This window comes from Giraffa tippelskirchi, chromosome 10 (genome assembly GCF_054371585.1).
Source record: "Giraffa tippelskirchi isolate mGirTip1 chromosome 10, T2T-mGirTip1v1.2.pri, whole genome shotgun sequence".
Lineage (NCBI taxonomy): Eukaryota > Metazoa > Chordata > Mammalia > Artiodactyla > Giraffidae > Giraffa > Giraffa tippelskirchi.
In genome coordinates, this window is record NC_137284.1 from 130494075 (window position 1) to 130509044 (window position 14970).

The 14970-nt window shown below is 36.7% G+C and overlaps 1 protein-coding gene across 2 annotated transcripts in view; it reads left to right on the top strand.

Moving 5' to 3' along the window:
- PTPRZ1 (protein tyrosine phosphatase receptor type Z1) overlaps positions 1-14970 on the top strand; it is a 207305-nt gene that overhangs the window by 103040 nt on the left and 89295 nt on the right. For both annotated transcript variants that reach the window (XM_081535354.1, XM_081535355.1), the window contains exons 3-6: positions 7421-7600; positions 9705-9856; positions 13295-13390; positions 14193-14259. In XM_081535354.1, the coding sequence (XP_081391480.1) occupies positions 7421-7600; positions 9705-9856; positions 13295-13390; positions 14193-14259 (495 nt within the window). The remainder of the gene's footprint in view (positions 1-7420; positions 7601-9704; positions 9857-13294; positions 13391-14192; positions 14260-14970) is intronic.

Genomic DNA, 14970 nt, shown 5'->3' on the forward strand with positions numbered 1-14970 from the left:
ATGCTCTCAGTTGCCCTCTGCCTTCTGGATTCTGTCCATCCCTCAAAACCTGCATTGCGTGCTTTGATAACCATGTTTACCTTCTTTCATCCCATCTACTCCTTTATGCACTTGTCTTACTTTTTATTGAACACATGCCCAACCTTCTGGAATGCAAGAATAAACAAGGATCACATATTTCCTACAGAGCCTACAATTGCTTTCCATTCTGCTTAGAATCAAGAGTGCACAGGATGTAAATGCTGGATATATTTGCTTGGTGTTCAAAGCTTATTGCCCAAGCACTTAATTTGTGTCTACTGTGTGCCAGACTCAGAGTTTGGTGATAAGATATAGATGTGATAGATAAGTTGACAAACAACATACAGTCTGTGAAGTGCTCCAATAGAGGTGAGCGCAGGAAATTCATAGGGGTGGTACTAATTCAGGTGAGTCAATAAATGCATGAAAGAATGGATGACTATGTGAATGAATAATTTATTTTAAGTCTCCAGAGCTGTCATTTAGTAGTCTGCAGTCCTCCTGATGGGTAAATCACCTTGCTAATCTTCTGCTGCAATGACAATGCATATCCTAATTTCTTCCTTCACAACATTTGTTAATAACACTCAAGTGATACAGTATAGTTCTAATGAATTCTGTACACCTGCTTTCTTGGATACATCATCCTGGCTTTAATTACTACTTGGACTGTGGTCTCCAACTGCAAAATTAAAAACATTAATTTGGGGCTTTTAAAAATAATATTTAAGCATAGGGTTAAATATTGCTTCATTATCAAAACAGCTAAAGTATATTTAATGCTTCTTTGATTTATATTTCATCCTTGTGCACAATTTTAACACAATTTTCTTTCCCTGGATTTCTTCTTATGAGTATCTGAAATATCCTTTTTTCAGAGTCCACTGCAAAAAGAACATCAAGGTCTTATATTTTTGGAATTTTTCTGTTTTACAGCCTTTTCACTAAAAAATTTTCTTTTCCTTATTCTAGCTCTTTTGTCTTTTAATCACAGAAATTAAGGAGGCTTCCTGAACCTATGCTATAGTTGGTATGATAGGCTAGTAGGTGATTTAAACTGAGTCCACACTCAGTGTAGTCATTTGATGCATTTCAAACATAATCCAGTGACTCAGGATCATAGACTGGCAGGCAACGCACAGTTTGGACATCATATCTTTCTTGAGATCTTTTAGCAGAAGTTTAGTGGGGACTACTCAACAAAATTGTCATATAACAAACAGGTAGATCGTAGATGTGGCCTGCAGTTGAACTTAGAAATGTTCTTTATTTGGTCAGTTTTCTTTCTTTTTTCTTATTGTCATCCTATGTTAGACCCCTGTGAGCTCACACTAATAAAATGAAAGACATTTAACATTTTTTTGTCTGATTCAGTCATTCAACAAACATTTATTGAATACCTACCATATGCCAGGTTTTTCTCTAGATGCTAGAGTGTGGAAACAAATAAATAAACATAGTTAGTATCTTGTGCTGTGCTGTGCTGTTGTTTCAGTCATGCCTGACTCTTTGCAACCCCATGAACTATAGCCCACCAAGCTCCTCTGTCTATGGGATTCTCCAGGCAAGAATACTGGAGTGGGTTATCATGCCCTCCTCCAGGCGATCTTCCCCACCCAGGGATTGAACCCACATCTCTTATGTCTCCTTTACCACTAGCGCTATGTAGGAAGCCCCAATTACTAACTTAGGAGAAGAAAAATAAAATAAGGAGAAGTGATTGAGAATTGCTGAGGAAGGGAAGTGTATTTTATACAGATTGTTCAGGGAAGGCCTCTCTCTAAAGAGATGCATTTGGGCAGAGACCTGATCAAAAGAAGCCTTGCAGACAAATGGAGCAGAAGATTCCAGAAAGAGTGAGTGGCAGCAAGTGGCAAGCCCTGAGGCTTCTCATGCTTAAGGAACAGAAAAGCAGTCAGTATGGCTGGAATAGAGAGTCATTACCACAGAGTGGCAGAAAATGAGATCTGAGTGGATGTGACTGGTGACATCATACAGGGTCTGTCAGCACTGAGAAAGAGTCTGTATATTTTATTCTAATATGAAAAGGCATTGGAAGGACCTAAGTCAAGGAGTTATGCATAATCTAATATGTGCTTTAAAAGATGACTACAGATTGCATTAGTTTTCTTATGCCACACAGCAAATTACTACAAATTTAGTAGCTTAACCTGTATGTATCATCTCATAGTAGACATGGGTCACTTTATTGTTGTTTAGTTGCTAAGTCATGGCCGACTCTTAGCGACCCTATGGATTGCAGCATGCCAGGCTTCCTTGTCCTTCACTGTCTCCCAGAGTTTGCTCAAACTCATGCCTATTGAGTCTATGATGCCATCCAATCATCTCATCCTCTGTTGCCCCCCTTCTCCTCCTGCTCTCAGTCTTTCCCAGCAACAGGCTCTTCTCATCAGGCGGCCAAAGTATTGGAGCTTCAGCTTTAGCATCAATCCTTCCAGTGACTATTCAGGGTTGATTTCCTTTGAGATTGACTGATTTGATCTTCTTGTTGTCCAAGGGACTCTGAAGAGTATTCTTCACCACCACAGTTTGAAAACATCAATTCTTCAGTATTTAGCCTTCTTTATGGTCCAGCTCTCACATCCATACATGACTACTGGATATGTCTATGTCATTGTTTGTCAAAATTTAATGTGTATATGAATCTCCTGCAGATTGTGTAAAATGTAGATTCTGACTTGGTGAGGCTGCAGTGGAGACCTGACTCTCTTAATGATCTCCTCGTTGATGGTGATGCTGCTTGTGGAACAGCAAGACTTACAGGCCAGGAATGAGGGTAGCTTGGACTAGGGTGCTAACAGTGGAGATGAGAAATTACCTAATTAAGGAAATATTTTGAAAGTAGTTCTCAAAGGGCTTGCTGAGGAGGAAACAGAGGGACTAGGATGACTTCTATGTTTAGGAATGACAGTGATTGTAGGAGGCACTTGTAGGACAGAAATCAAGTATTCAGTTAAGGATATGCTAAGTTAGAATCCACATAAAGATGAGCACTGAATATTATGGACAAAGCAGGTCATAAATCATATTCAATGTTGCTAGAGACTTAAAAATTTTGTGTTTCTATGCATCACAACTATAAGACTCTTCCTAAGTGTGCTCAGAATTTATTGTACTGTTTTTAAAAATTTAAGTAATAGGAAGGGTTTTATTGATTCGTACCGCAGTTTCTCTCTCTTGTTTCTCTTGCAATGACATGGGTAAAACAAGCAGTGCTTTTTTGTCTCCATGCCAATGTTCTGTACGGTGAAATTAACATAGTATTATTACTCAATTCCTTAAAACTGTTCCTAGAAGCCAAAATCTGCTACACTGTGCATATTTAAAGGATATTGTATTCAAGCACTCTCTAAGCTTAGAGCTAAGATTTTAAAACAAAATAAGTTTTCAGCACCTATCATTGATTCTAGTGGATGCCTCACTAGGAGATGAATTGCCTGATTTTCCCAAGCTATGCAGCAATTCCATGGTGTGATTAATTATTATTTCTTTCCTGGGTTAAAGTATGCAAAATGAGCTTTAACACATTATGACAGCTTGCATGAAAGTCATCCTCACTGATTCCTTTACCCAAAAAGATGGTATAGACTAGAGTTGTATGAAGGGTATGTTTTCTTATAATTTCTCTGAACATCAATTGTTTAAAATCTTGGCCTTGCCCATACTCATGTTCAAAAAGAAAAGCATCTGAAAGGAAGACGCTGAAAATGGTGCTGCTACCTGCTCTTTCATGGAATGGCTGCAGAAATACTAGAGTTTACCCAGAGAAAAGGTTGAGACTTGGATCTGCAACATTTCATGTACTTTAATAAATGAACATTAAATAAGACATACGCATTCTTAGCACTGCGTAGGTACTTAGTTCGGTTAATATCCAGTGAGGTAAGGTTATGAGAGATGGTTTATGGCTTCAGGTAGTGTTGAAATAAAGGCATTACAGGGCAATTTGGGTTGAGAAGACTCTTCATTCTGTGGAACAGATGAAAATTCACTTTACGGTAAACAAAATTCTGGAAAGCCCTGTTTTATTTTTCTTCTTGTTAAACAATAAAATCTGTTAAATTTTATGACAGAAAAAAAGAAGAGAGAGAGGGAAAAGAAACAGATATTTCAAAGATAGCCCAGATGATTACGTTTCTATAAATAAGACCCTGAGCAGATGGAAATTTGGGCTTTCCTGATGGCTCAGATGGTAAAGAGTCTGCCTGCAATGCCAGAGACTGGGGTTTGATCCCTGGGTCAGGAAGATCCCCTGGAGAAGGGAATGACTATCTACTCCAGTATTCTTGCCTGGAGAATTTCATGGACAGAGGTGCCTGGCGGGCTACAGTCCATGGGATTGTGGAACTGGACACAACTGACTGACTAACACACAACACACACACAGATGGAAATTAAACCAAATCACTCAATGGCTGTGATGAGAAACAGCCTACAGCCTCCCACCTTCCCCCGGGGAGAGTACTAAGGAAGTCAGGTCACAATCTAACTCCTATCAACTGGACATGTTTTAATCTGGAACCCTGGGCTAGGACTACCATCCGATAAGACAAATGGATTTTCTGTTGATTTGTAGGAGTGTGATGGCTAAACAAGGCTCTTGTTGACACCTTCTCTTGTTCTTATGGTGTACCATATTAAAACCCAGAATCTAAATCTAGGCATATACTTGTTTCTCAGTATCAGAGAGGGATTGTTCCAGGATTCCTTTAGATACCAAAATTTGTGGATGTGTAAGTCCCTTATATAAAATGGAGTAGTATTTTCATATCACCTATATACATCCTTCCATAGTCTTCAAATCATCTCTAGATTATTCATAATAGCTAACACAATGTGGCTCACATTGTACAGGAGACAGGGATCAAGACCATCCCCATGGAAAAGAAATGCAAAAAAGCAAAATGGCTGACTGAGGAGGCCTTACAAATAGCTGTGAAAAGAAGAGAAGCGAAAAGCAAAGGAGAAGAGGAAAGATATTCTCATTTGAATGCAAAGTTCCAAAGAATAGCAAGGAGAGATAAGAAAGCCTTCCTCAGCGATCAATGCAAAGAAATAGAGGAAAACAATAGAATGGGAAAGACTAGAGATCTCTTCAAGAAAATTAGAGATACCAAGGGAACAGTTCATGCAAAGATGGGCACAATAAAGGACAGAAATGGTATGGACCTACAGAAGCAGAAGATATTAAGAAGAAGTGGCAAGAATACACAGAAGAACTGTACAAAAAAGATCTTCACAACCCAGATAATCACGATGGTGTGATCACTCACCTAGAGCCAGACATCCTGGAATGTGAAGTCAAGTGGGCCTTAGGAAGCATCACTATGAACAAAGCTAGTGGAGGTGATGGAATTCCAGTTGAGCTATTTCAAATCCTAAAAGATGATGCTGTAAAAGTGCTGCACTCAATATGCCAGCAAATTTGGAAAACTCAGCAGTGGCCACAGGACTGGAGAAGGTCAGTTTTCATTCCAATCCCAAGGAAAGGCAATGCCAAAAGATGTTCAAACTACTGCACAATTGCACTCATCTCACACACTAGTAAAGTAATGCTCAAAATTCTCCAAGCCAGGCTTCAACAATACGTGAACCATGAACTTCCAGATGTTCAAGCTGGTTTTAGAAAAGGCAGAGGAACCAGAGATCAAACTGCCAACATCCGCTGGATCATTGAAAAAGCAAGAGAGTTCCAGAAAAACATCTATTTCTGCTTTATTGACTATACCAAAGCCTTTGACTATGTGGATCACAGCAAACTGTGGAAAATTCTGAAAGAGATGGGAATAGCAGACCACCTGACCTGCCTCTTGAGAAACCTGTATGCAGGTCAAGAAGCAACAGTTCGAACTGGACATGGAACAACAGACTGGTTCCAAATAGGAAAAGGAGTATGTCAAGGCTGTATCTTGTCACTCTGTTTATTTAGCTTACATGCAGATTACATCATGAGAAATGCTGGGCTGGAAGAAGCACAAGCTGGATTCGAGATTGCCGGGAGAAATATCAATAACCTCAGATATGCAGATGACACCACCCTTATGGCCGAAAGTGAAGAAGAACTAAAGAGCCTCTTGATGAATGTGAAAGAGAAGAGTGAAAAAGTCTTAAAGGTCAACATTCATAAAACTAAGATCATGGCATCCGTTCCCATCACTTCATGGGAAATAGTTGGGGAAACAGTGGAAACAGTGGCAGACTTTATTTTTGGGGGCTCCAAAATCACTGCAGATGGTGATTGCAGCCATGAAATTAAAAGATGCTTACTCTTTGGAAGGAAAGTTATGACCAACCTAGACAGCATATTTGGAGAAGGCAATGGCACCCCACTCCAGTACTCTTCCCTGGAAAATCCCATGAACTGAGGAACCTGGTAGGCTACAGTCCATGGGGTCGCTAAGAGTCAGACACGACTGAGCGACTTCACTTTCACTTTTCCCTTTCATGCACTGGAGAAGGAAATGGCAACCCACTCCAGTATTCTTGCCTGGAGAATCCCAGAGACGCGGAGCCTGGTGGGCTGCCGTCTATGGGGTCTCACAGAGTCGGACACGACTGAAGCAACTTAGCAGACAGCCTATTAAAAGGCAGAGACATTACTTTGACAACAAAGGTCCGTCTAGTCAAGCCTATGGTTTTTCCAGTAGTCATGTATGGATATGAGAGTTGGATTATAAAGAAAGCTGAGCACTGAAGAATTGATGCTTTTGAAGTGTGGTGTTGGAGAAGGCTCTTGAGAGTCCCTTGGACTGCAAGGTGATCCAATCAGTCCCTCCTAAAGGAGATCAGTCCTGAGTGTTCATTGGAAGCACAGATGCTGAAGCCAAAACTCCAATACTTGGGCCACCTGATGCGAAGAACTGACTCATTTGAAAAGACCCTGATGCTGGGAAAGACTGAAGGCAGGAGGAGAAATGGACAACAGAGGATGAGAGGGCTGGATGGAATCACTGACTCAATGGACATGAGTTTGGGTAAACTCCGGGAGTTGATGTTGGGCAAGGAAGCCTGATGTGCTGCAGTCCCTGGGGTCACAAAGAGTTGGACAGGACTGAGCACCTGAACTGAACTGAATTGAATACAATGTAAATGCTGTGTAAACAATTGCATATACAATGTAAATGCTATGTAAATCGTTGCCAGCACTTGGCAAATTAAAGTTTCCTTGGAACATTCTGGAGTTTTTTCCCCAAATATTTTTGCTCTGAGATTGGTTGAGTTTGCAGTTGTGAAACCTGTGAATGCAGAGGACCAATTGTAATTGTTCTTAAGAATTGGTTTCGTCAATTTTTATGTAACATTAACTGCTTTATAAATATAAAATTTAGCTTTTGCATCGTTATTTAAAAAACAAACTTATTGCCATTTTTTCCCCTAGGAGCATTGAATCAAAAAAATTGGGGAACGAAGTATCCAACATGTAATAGCCCCAAACAGTCTCCTATCAATATTGATGAAGATCTTACACAAGTAAATGTGAATCTTAAGAAACTTAAATTTCAGGATTGGGATAAAACATCTTTGGAAAACACATTCATTCATAACACTGGCAAAACAGGTAAAAGACTTGCATTTTATTTCTGACTTTAATATGTGTATCAGACTTAGAGTGTGTCTAGATTATTTTCATTATATTTTCCTTTGAATGATGTATGTAGTATGAACTGGATAGAAACTGTAAGTACAAGAAACCAAATATAAAATTGGAAGTTTAGACCTTTTGAAATGTGTACAAAAAATTAAATAACTAAAGTCATAGTGTTCTCCAGTAATATAGCAACAAAGATGCCTCCACAGAAAGAGCTGATAAAGATAACATAATATATAGGTAATTAACTTAATAACTCTATCACTGGTTAACCACTTAGTCAGGATTTCTTTCTCTTGGGCATTTTATTTGATATTTTCTACTCAGTTGTATGTTATGTTCAATATTTGGATGTGAAAAAAGCAATCTACTGTAATTGAATTTTAAGAAAGTATTGGTCCTTCTAGATAGAAAGTTTTAAATTATATACTATACTTAGGAAGCACTCTCTAATAAAGGTTTTTTCTTAGTATGAAAAAGATAATGTCATAAAAATTCCAGTAAGAAACATATAGACAAAAGTTTACAAAAGGGAACATTTTTTTCTGATGTTATGTTTTAAATGAAATTGTATGTATATCAACAAGTTATGTAAAAGCAAATATACTCATGGGAGAAAGATTAGAAAAAATATTCACTGTAGTAATAGCCATGTTGGGCTGATTTTATCGTAAGTGGTATTTTTCTCTATTTTCCATATTTTGCTAATATAATTTTGTGAATATAATTTAAATCCCAGAAAGGTAGGAATTTTTCTGCATCAGTGCTTGATAAATAATAAGCACTCAATAAGTATTTTTTGAATGAATAATTTTATATGTTATAATGTATTATTAATTAAATATATAATAGTATATTGTCCTAAATATTAGACATTTTAATTACCAGTTTTAGTGGATATTACAAAGAAGTAAAGCATGTAATCTCTGCTTCATTTTTCTTAGTGGAGTGTGGTCAAGCACTTGCTCTTTAGAGCCACACTTTCTAGGTTCAATTCTGGCCATTTAAAGCACAATGTGGAATCTTGAGCAAGTTCCTTAACCTTGCTGTGACCAATTTCCTTATCTTGTAAAATAGGGATTGTAATGGTATCATCTTCCATTGTGTAGGATCAAATATTTAATACATGTAAAGTAATGTAATGCCTGTCATGTCCTAAGTGATAAATAAATGTTGACCATTATTGTTATTGTTTGTTGCTATTGTTACTATTCATGAAAATGTATATCTCTAACTAGCTGATGTCTGCTGAAAAAAAAAAACGCAGCCCAGAAATTATGTTTTACTCAGAAGTCTTTACACTACGCAGTATGTTGGACTCAGTTCCAAATGCCAAAAGTGATTTCTGCCTAATGAAACAGAGACTATTTAAATCTGATTGAGGGACATTGAAATCATGCATTAAACTCTCAAGAGAATCATTAATCCCCAGATGACTCCCAAAATACAGATAGCAGATCTGCTATGGATCTCAAATAGAGTTTAAGATTCTGAGACTTGCCAGTGAAGGTTCAAACATGAGAGGGCTAAAACCCCTTCAATAGGAAAAGGTCTCCCGCCTTCCTTGCCACAGTCTAGGACAGAAATTCTGAAGCTTGATGAAGCCTGAGGTGATGCTTGGAAACATAAGAAGATGGGACAAAAGCAGCAGAAGCTTGATAAGGAATAGAAACAGGAACGTGGGAAGGTTGGAGAAAAGACCTTTCCTTTCCAGTCTTCTGTCCCTTCTCCCTTGAACTGTCCCCTCACCACCATGTGAGGCATTAGGCGAGCAGGGCTTTGGACATCAAACAAACGAAACATAGGATACCAAACAGACAGAGCAGGTGAACTGCCTGTCGCCTGCTTTAAGTGTTGCATGGCAGTTAAGGTCTTGGATTTATTTTACACTTGTGGCAATAGGATACATTGAGTATATTACGCAGTTACAAAGTTCAGCTTTCAAAATTGTAGCTTTTATTAAAGTTTATCAAATAAATTATGTTCTTAATGTACCTTAATAGAAGAAAATTTAAATGTGTAATTTTGATTTTCAGAAACTTAGATGCAATTTTATTGTTTTTTTTTTTTCAAGTGGAAATTAATCTCACTAATGACTACCGTCTCAGTGGAGGGGTCTCAGAAACAGTGTTCAAAGCAAGCAAGATAGCGTTTCACTGGGGAAAATGCAATATGTCATCTGATGGATCAGAACATAGTTTAGAAGGGCAAAAGTTTCCGCTAGAGGTAAGTCAGTAGTCCCACTGGTTACTATTTCATTTTCTAAGTCACTGGGATTTCATTTAACATATAATTTGATTCCTTTGTAATGAAACTTTGTAATTTATACAGTTATCTTTTGTTTACTTGGTTGATATCTGCTTTCCTCTCTGGACTGAGCTGTATAAGATCTATAGTTGATTTTCCACTTTCTAGTAATGCTGAGTGTCACATTATATTATAGATGATTAGTAAATATTGATGAGTGAATGAATGAATGAAATTCTTTCCATAGCCCATTAGGGAAAAAGGGGGAAACTTCATCAACATACTAGAAAATCAAGAAATTAAAGTGAGAAAATGTTTCAAATTTAAAATCAGCAAATAAATATAATGTGTAGTAATATGCAATGAAATATGTGAACACTTTCACACATGTCTGGAGAAGGTATAAATTGGTAAGACTTTCTGGGAAGCATTTCACTTGTTCTTATCAATAACTTTAGATGTTTTATTCTCAATACTTACATTTCAGTTTCTAGCAATTTAGTCTAAAGAATAATTAAGGACATACTCAAAAATTTGGAGGCAAAGAATTATTTACAATAATAAAAGCTGAAACAAAAGGAAATGATTACATTACAATGGATTATTATATCCTGTAAAAATCCTGATTTAGAATGATTTATTTAACAGAAAAGGTTCATCATAAGGTATGAATGCTTTTAAAAAGCAGAAAGTAAAATAGTATACACAATATTATTATTCTAAATTTTGTAAAGCATGAAACTAATTAATGGCAGAGATTACAGAGTCTGAGTCAAACCAGTGAGGCTTGAATATTGGCTTCACATTTAGTTAGTAGTTATGTGACATGACATTGTATGAATTATTTAATTTCCCTAAGCTTCTGTTTCTCGTCTGTGAAACTGATGTAATAGTAGTAACACTTCTCTATAAAGTTATTAGGAGGATTAAATAAAAGATTGAATCATTACTATTGTAAAAATAATTGAAGCAAACCAAGAAAACATTAATTTTCTCTGGGTGATGACATTATTTCCTTTTCTCCTTTAAAATTCCCATATTTTCTAGATCGCCTGTGTTAAAGTTGTATCTTTACTTTTATAATTCAAAGCAGTTATTGATAATAAAAATAAAATGAGTTAGTTATTTAATAAAGGATTAAAAAAATCAATGTGGATAGGCACATTCAAATATGTGGCTTATAATTTCTTAAATATCCTTAAAGAAAAGTATTTTTATCAAATTTTGTTTGTCAGAAATACAAAAATCAACTCATTAAACAGGTAACATTCTCAATTCTATGAGTTTAGCTCTCTCACAGTACTCTGTAGAACAAAGGTGAAAATTAAGAAAACCCTAAAAATAACACAAGCCATGATTCAGTAAAATAAATTGTACAGAATCTATGTACTAAACTTCATATATTTTTCTTATTTAGAAGCCCTTCAAGTCATCTCTCAGAGATGTCATTTGTTTGTTGTTTCTTTTTGTTTAATTTTTAAACATTAATGGGTTTTATTTTACTTATTTACTTATTTATTTTTATTTTTTTGGCCAAATCATGTGCTTTGGAGAATCTTGGTTCTTCAACCGGGGATTGAACTGAAGCCCACAACAGTGAAAGACCTGAATCCTAATCACTGGACCATCAGTGATGGGAGGAGTTCCCTGTTGTTTATTTTTTAAAACACTCACCGTATAATTGTGCAAACAGGAGTAACTATACTCCAAGAAAAAATAAAAAAGAATAAATAGTCTCTCCAGATTTTGGTTTCTTGAGTTGTGCTAAATTAAGTGATGGAAGTTTATTGAATAGCTAGGTCGTTCTCAAATAAAATAATTTACTGAAACATTAAAAAAAAATTGTGCAAGCGGAGAAGCTAGAGGGTATCCTTGATTTGCTCTTTTTTCTGGCCTCTCACATCCTATAATCATCTCCTCAGTTCTGCCCCTAAATGATGTGGGAGGTCAGAAAAAGGTTCCAACCGTCTTAGTCTCCTACTTGGTTGTGTAAGTCCCTGAAGCTAGTTTCCCTCCAGTCTTAATCCCTTCCACTGCCCCACCTCCCACCCCTTAGCCCTGCCCCCCCATCGAGGATTTTCTATTGCCCTCCAGCTCAAACTGCTGGGACTACCTCACAGTCCTTCTTGCTGTGACCCCTGCCCACTTCTCTAGTCTCATATCTCTCTTTTCTTCTCACATGCGCTTAGCTGAAATCCTAACACACTTTCAGTTTCCCACACTTCTCATACTTTCTTGCCTGTAGACTTGAACACACATTTTTCTCTTCTGCCTTCTCATTTGCCAGCTTTAAAATCATTCATGCTTCAGGGTGGCTGAAAGGTTTTGGTGACCACCCAAGACAGGAGACACTGCTTTCTTCTGCTTCACACTCACTATTTCTCTGATCACAGCCCTCACTGCACATTAATCATCTCTGAGGGTTCTGTTCTTCCCTTAGTTCCATCTCTAAACTACCTGAGTTATCTAATTTCCAAGCCCGTGACATAAAGAACATCAACCTATCAGAGAGTGAAGACTATCACAGATGTATGGACTGAAGTAGAAATTAACAAGGTGGCTCAAATAGTAAAGACTCTGCCTGCAGTATGGGAGACCTAGGTTCGATCCTTGGGTCAGAAAGATCCCTAGAGAAGGAAATGGCTACCCACTCCTGTATTCTTGCCTGGGAAATTTCACAGACAGAGGAGCCTGGTGAGCCCATGGGAGCCCATGGGATCACAGGGTCAGACACGACTGAGCAACTAACACACACACATAACCTCACAACAGGAGGAGAAACTTGAAATAAGGAATTTAGGACTCCTTTGGTATTTTTTAGGTAGAAGCAGAGATTCCTTGAGGGTTTCACTCTTAGTAGAGCTCAAGACAATAATATCCAAAACTGGTAACTCAGACCATCAAGTAAGACATGTCCATTCAAGGAAGATTGAAACCATATTTGAAAGAATTCCATCAAAATAGTTAAAATAACATGTGATTATTTATTACATTTGGAAATTCCCTGATAGTCCAGGAAGTAGGACTTTGTACTTTCACTGTCAAGGATGAAGGTTCAGTCCCTGGTCAGAGAACTAAGATCCTGCAAACCACTCAAGGTACAGCCAAAAAAATTAAAGTAAAATAAATTTGTTACATTTGAAAATTTCTCAATCTCAAAGTGGTAATTTTAGATCTAGATTTGTCTAACTTCGTATTTTGTTCTTTGTTGAAGTGTGATTGATAGTAAATGTAGCTCTGTATACATGTAATTAATAAAATATTTTGAAAATTCACAAAATATAGAATATATCATTTATAAAATATCTCAAATTGAATTTATTGAACTGATAAATTATTTAATTATTTTGTTGTCTTTTTGCTGAAGTTTTTGTGAAGTCTTTGTATGCAGTAAAGCTATCAATGTTATGTTTATAGATGCAGATCTACTGCTTTGATGCAGACCGATTTTCAAGTTTTGAAGAAGCAATTAAAGGAAAAGGGAAGTTAAGAGCTTTATCCATTTTATTTGAGGTAATCATATGTATATATATATACACCTAGGGATTTAGCACTAACTTTTCAATCATGGGGAATATCAAAGCACATTTTTTAACAAATAGAAGGACTCACAAGTGGAATAATAACTGGTCATCATTTCAAAGAGACCAACCTCTTGCCTGATATGTTTAAAAGGGGACTCTTACTCACAGACTTAGAGAACGAACTTATAGTTGCCAGTGGAGGGGTTGGGAGAAGGGATAGTTAGGGATTTTGGAATGAACATGTACATTCTGCTGCGTTTAAAATGGACAACCAACAAGAACCTGCCGTGTTGCACATGGAACTCTGCTCTATGTTATGTGGCAGCCTGGGTGGGAGGGGAGTTTGGGGGAGAATGGATACATGTATGTGTATGGCTGAGTCCCTTCACTGTTCACCTGAAACTGTCACAACATTGTTAATAGGCTATACACCAATACAAAATAAAAAGGTTTTTGGGGTTTTTTTATTGAAAAAAAAAGAAGGGCTCTTGTATTCCTTAGTTAGGAATGTCACTTCCAATCTCTATACTTGTACACTACGAGATTTGCCCATTTGCAAAGCATCAGTGTGATACAGCAGCAACTGTGAATAGTAACATTTTTAAATGTTCTTTTTTAATCAAAAATTGAAGTTATCAGGTGTTTGTTTTATTCATTCTTACTTTGCTGTGAAGAAAAAGTGTGCCTTTAGAGGACACTGCATTTGAATACTTAAAATGGAATTCACTAATCTATACATGAATACCTAGTCAAATATTTTATACCATTTTTAGAATGTCATTCTTTCACAGGTTGGAATAGAAGAAAATTTGGACTACAAAGCGATTATAGATGGAGTGGAGAGGGTTAGTCGTTTTGGTAAGCTATCTGGAGAAATCTTTCTTCCAGATTTACTATGGATTCATATGAATTTGCAATGTTATTAAAATTGTTTGTACCAAGGAATAAGGGAAGACACTTGTAGAGAGGAGAAATCTCTCACGTCTGACCCTTGACAATTTACACATTTCTCACTGAAGACCAATTTATCAGAAATTTTTGTCACAGAAAATCATAAAATGTTAATGTAAGTAGGAAGTTGAAGTTTTCTTATTATTGAAAATAATTTAATCACATTATGCATTTAAATGTATTTATTTACTCTATCTCTGCATGGTTCATCTATAAAAGACTCTAATGTGCAATCTGAGACCAGTTAATTTTATAAAAATTATATTCTAAAGTGAAAAGGAAATTGTTACTCAAGTTCAAATGTATTCCATGGTGGTTTCCTTGGTAAGTCCTTTGCTTCACCAATATAAGATTTTTTGGAAGGTGAATGCTTACATAGAACAAGACACGCTGTGCTTTTATATTGTTCTACCTCCTATCTCATAGATCTTGTAATTTGTCACAGCACATGCTTTTGACAACCTTGGTAGGAAACAGCAAACATGTTATTTTATTTTTATTAAGCACCCACAAACAGGGTATTAATGTTGTCCTGAGTTATCAATAAAAAGAGGATTATTCCTCTGGGGAAAGCTGCAAAATTTGAAATCAGAAACACAATTCACAACTGATCTTTTT